General features: G+C 45.2%; 1 protein-coding gene across 1 annotated transcript; it reads right to left on the bottom strand.

Moving 5' to 3' along the window:
• Window positions 1-682: 682 nt before the first annotated feature.
• Window positions 683-3516, bottom strand: LOC138955133 (alpha-actinin-4-like). The gene is made up of 3 exons (XM_070326806.1): window positions 3373-3516; window positions 2081-2158; window positions 683-1078 (listed from the first exon to the last, which is right to left on the bottom strand). The coding sequence occupies exons 1-3, from the start codon at window positions 3499-3501 to the stop codon at window positions 869-871; spliced, it is 417 nt and encodes a 138-aa protein (XP_070182907.1). The 5' UTR covers window positions 3502-3516; the 3' UTR covers window positions 683-868.
• Between the last annotated feature and the right edge of the window lie 589 nt (window positions 3517-4105).

Raw genomic sequence — 4105 nt, forward strand, 5'->3', positions numbered from 1 at the left:
TTACGCCAACCATCCATTCTGCAAAACGTCCGATGTGCAACGAAATACATTATTTTAAAAGGATAAGACCATCCCTCCACTCAGACAAATACCAACAATCGACGGCTTGGATGCTCTCTGACCGGCTATGGGGATAGTGAGCAGAAGTTCCCCCCCCCCCCCCTCCCTCCGGCCCCCCCCCCTCAGCCACACGCACCCTCACTCCCCACTCTCTCTCTAAGGACAAATCTGCCTTTTCATTTTGTTTTGTAAAATCAATTTCTTACTGGTGTGCATGCAAAGTGGATATTTACATAAATAGACAAACACTACAAACCAATCAGCCGCCCACAACCTTCCCACGCGAAAGACACATGTACATAAACTCAAAGGGTAGAAAGAATGACGGACAGACATAATACTCAATGGATGCGTAGAAAAAAGACACAGACACTATACACAGGAAAGCAACAAAAAAAGCGCACCTGACAAAACATAGAGACACGTATGTTTTAAAACAAACAAGCTCACAAAAAGCATCGTCAGACAACGAAGACAGACAGACAGACAGACAGACAGACAGACAGACAGACAGACAGACAGACAGACACGTTTGATTTGAAACTAACAACAAGCTCACAAAACGCACAGCCAGACGATTGACAGACAGACAGACAGACAGACAGACAGACAGATAGACAGACAGACAGACAGACAGACAGACAGACAGAATTGATTTGAAACTAACAACAAGCTCACAAAACGCACAGCCAGACGATTGACAGATAACAAAGACTGACGGAAAGACAGACAGACAGACAGACAGACAGACAGACAGACAGACGGACAGACTGACGGACACACATACGGACAGGCAAACTGTAAACGCTCACATACTGCAAGACACACACACTGACGAACAATCAGACAAACACACGCGCTTGCTCTGACACAAACAAACGGACATCCAAATCAGACAAACAAACAAGCGGCCACGCCGTCCCACCTGGAAGTGCAGGATGATGGTCCAGACGAGACCTAGGGTTAGCTTGGGGTTCCCGTCCACGATCTCGTCAGAGCGGATGTTGACCAATCGTATCTGTCACAAAGCGACACAGACTTTTATTCAAACCATGTATCAGTCCAGTGGAACCTGTAGAGTAAGTAAGACCATCCAAAATGGCGGGGTAAAATGAATGGCCAATACAAAAAAACACGAGTGTACATGGGAGTTTCAGCACATGAACGAAAAAGAAGAAGATGCAGAAGAAACCCTCTAATATAAGGTCTCATTTTTTCAAACGTTTTTTTCTCCATAGTGTTATACTTATACCTTCATTTTGAATGAAGACCTCCCCCTCTCTCTTTTCAGACCAACGTTTCTCGGACTTTTCAGACCAACGTTTCTCGGACTTTAGGTCTTAAAACAAAACTATCATTTTAAAATTCTAAGGGCCAGAAAGCCTTGTCAGCTTTGGAGTTAATGCGTGGTATTGTATTCTTTCAGTTATTGTGGACAAAGCCATTGTTGAATAGAGGTAAGGAACTCCATGCAAAGCGCATCTTCACGGCTGTCGTTAACAATGACTGATGTGAGTTTCCTCCCTTGCAACAGCAGCCTATCCCTTGATCTCTTGGTCTGCATGTACATCGGCGTATCCGTTTAATTATATACATATCAGAAAGAGAAGACAGAATAAAGAAAGAAAGAACGGACAAAATAAAGAAATAAAACAAAGAGAAGAAGGAAATTAGCAACACACACACACACACACACACACACACACACACACACACACACACACACACACACACACACACACACACACACACACACAGAAAAACACGAAAACAAAAACAAACCACATAAACGCTTAAACATACTGGCATTTGCTTACAGATTACATGCTTCAGCTGTGGTAACGGACGAATGAAAAATACACAGCCGGGGATTCGCCCCCTCTTACATGCTGCGAATGGTTTTGCCGTGTGGGCATAAAACACTCCTTTTTTTCATGAGAAATGTTAGATCAGAAAGAATGTCCACGCAACGACAGACAGAACGTGAGCCAATAGCAGCCAGCAGCACAGCCCGACCTACCCCTTTTAGTCTGAGGAAGTCCAGGGCGATCTGTACGTTTTGTATCTTGTGGAACCTCATGTGGCCTCGCTCTCTCGGCTGCAACATCAATCACATGTCAGCAAATCACCAGGTGTGAAGTATTTAAAACATGCATCAACATTATGTAGCAAAAGTGTGTGTGTGGGGGGGGGGGGGAGGGGTGGGCGGGGGTTGAGACAGAGAGACAGACAGACAGAGAGACAGACAGAGAGGACAGACAGACAGAGAGGACAGTGGCTTCATGGCTTGCATGTGATGTCCGTGTGTGCAAGCGTGTGCATCAGTGTGTCGTCTGTACATGTATGTGTGTGAGTGTTATGGCTACAGATGGAGGTGACACAGAACCTGACCAGTATGTCGTGTGGTGTCTGTGTATGTATGTGTATGAGTGTTTGGGGTTACAGATGGAGGTGACACAGAACCTGACCAGTATGTCGTGTGGTGTCTGTGTATGTATGTGTGTGAGTGTTATGGCTACAGATGGAGGTGACACAGAACCTGACCAGTATGTCGTGTGGTGTCTGTGTATGTATGTGTGTGAGTGTTGGGGTTACAGATGGAGGTGACACAGAGACTGACCAGTATGTCGTGTGGTGTCTGTGTATGTATGTGTGTGAGTGTTGGGGTTACAGATGGAGGTGACACAGAACCTGACCAGTATGTCGTATGGTGTCTGTGTATGTATGTGTGCGAGTCTTTGGGGTTACAGATGGAGGTGACACAGAACCTGACCAGTATGTCGTGTGGTGTCTGTGTATGTATGTGTGCGAGTCTTTGGGGTTACAGATGGAGGTGACACAGAACCTGACCAGTATGTCGTGTGGTGTCTGTGTATGCATGTGTGTGAGTGTTTGGGGTTACAGATGGAGGTGACACAGAACCTGACCAGTATGTCGTGTGGTGTCTGTGTATGTATGTGTGCGAGTGTTTGGGGTTACAGATGGAGGTGACACAGAACCTGACCAGTATGTCGTATGGTGTCTGTGTATGCATGTGTGCGAGTGTTTGGGGTTACAGATGGAGGTGACACAGAACCTGACCAGTATGTCGTGTGGTGTCTGTGTATGTATGTGTGCGAGTGTTTGGGGGTACATATGGAGGTGACACAGAGACTGACCAGTATGTCGTGTGGTGTCTGTGTATGTATGTGTGTGAGTGTTTGGGGTTACAGATGGAGGTGACACAGAGACTGACCAGTATGTCGTGTGGTGTCTGTGTATGTATGTGTGTGAGTGTTTGGGGGTACAGATGGAGGTTACACAGAAACTGACCAGTATGTCGTGTGCGAGGACCTCGAGCAGAGAGATGAGGTTGTGTCCATCCCGGAGGTCCTCAAACAGTTCCACCATCCGCAGCCCCGCCTGTAACCGTAGCAACCACAACCGATTAGTCACGGACATCAACAAAGAGATTCCTCAATCATGCGATATAATCACATAAACCAATTTATCTGTGCAAAGGTACATAACACTACCACACCGGTTTCATAAAAAGTCACACGTTCACTAAGGAACATCCACAATTCAAAGATTCCTCAAGGATATGATAGTTATAATGAACCATATTCTCATGCCATGAACAAAATAACACGGGAACATCTGCTTCCCCAAAACTATACTATTACTTAGTACAAGCATATTATTTTACGAATTATCTTAGAAAACAAATAAGATTGCGACTTTTCTTTACGGCACACACAAAGAGACCCTACAGCCAAAAGTATTAAAAAACAAGTCGCGTAAGGCGAAAATACAACATTTAGTCAAGTAGCTGTCGAACTCACAGAATTAAACTGAACGCAATGCAACGCAGCAAGACCGTATTATGGTGTATACTCGCAGTCCACCGCTCACGGCATAGGCAGTGAAATTGACAAGAAGAGCGGGGTAGTAGTTGCTCTGGGAAGGATAGCACGCTTTTCTGTACCTCTCTTCGTTTTAACTTTCTGAGCGTGTTTTTAATCCAAACATATCATATGTATACGTTTTTGGAATCAGGAACCGA

Source organism: Littorina saxatilis, unplaced genomic scaffold (genome assembly GCF_037325665.1).
Source record: "Littorina saxatilis isolate snail1 unplaced genomic scaffold, US_GU_Lsax_2.0 scaffold_2136, whole genome shotgun sequence".
NCBI classification, from domain to species: Eukaryota; Metazoa; Mollusca; class Gastropoda; order Littorinimorpha; family Littorinidae; genus Littorina; species Littorina saxatilis.

What these genes read in the sequence shown, in the direction of transcription:
- LOC138955133 (XM_070326806.1), bottom strand. Translation starts at nt 3,501, where the DNA reads ATGTCCGTGACTAATCGGTTGTGGTTGCTACGGTTACAGGCGGGGCTG. An exon ending in TCCTCGCACACGACATACTG is followed by an intron (nt 2,159 to 3,372) that starts GTCAGTTTCTGT and finishes TTGATGTTGCAG; the next exon opens with CCGAGAGAGCGAGGCCACAT. An exon ending in ACTTCCTCAGACTAAAAGGG is followed by an intron (nt 1,079 to 2,080) that starts GTAGGTCGGGCT and finishes GCTTTGTGACAG; the next exon opens with ATACGATTGGTCAACATCCG.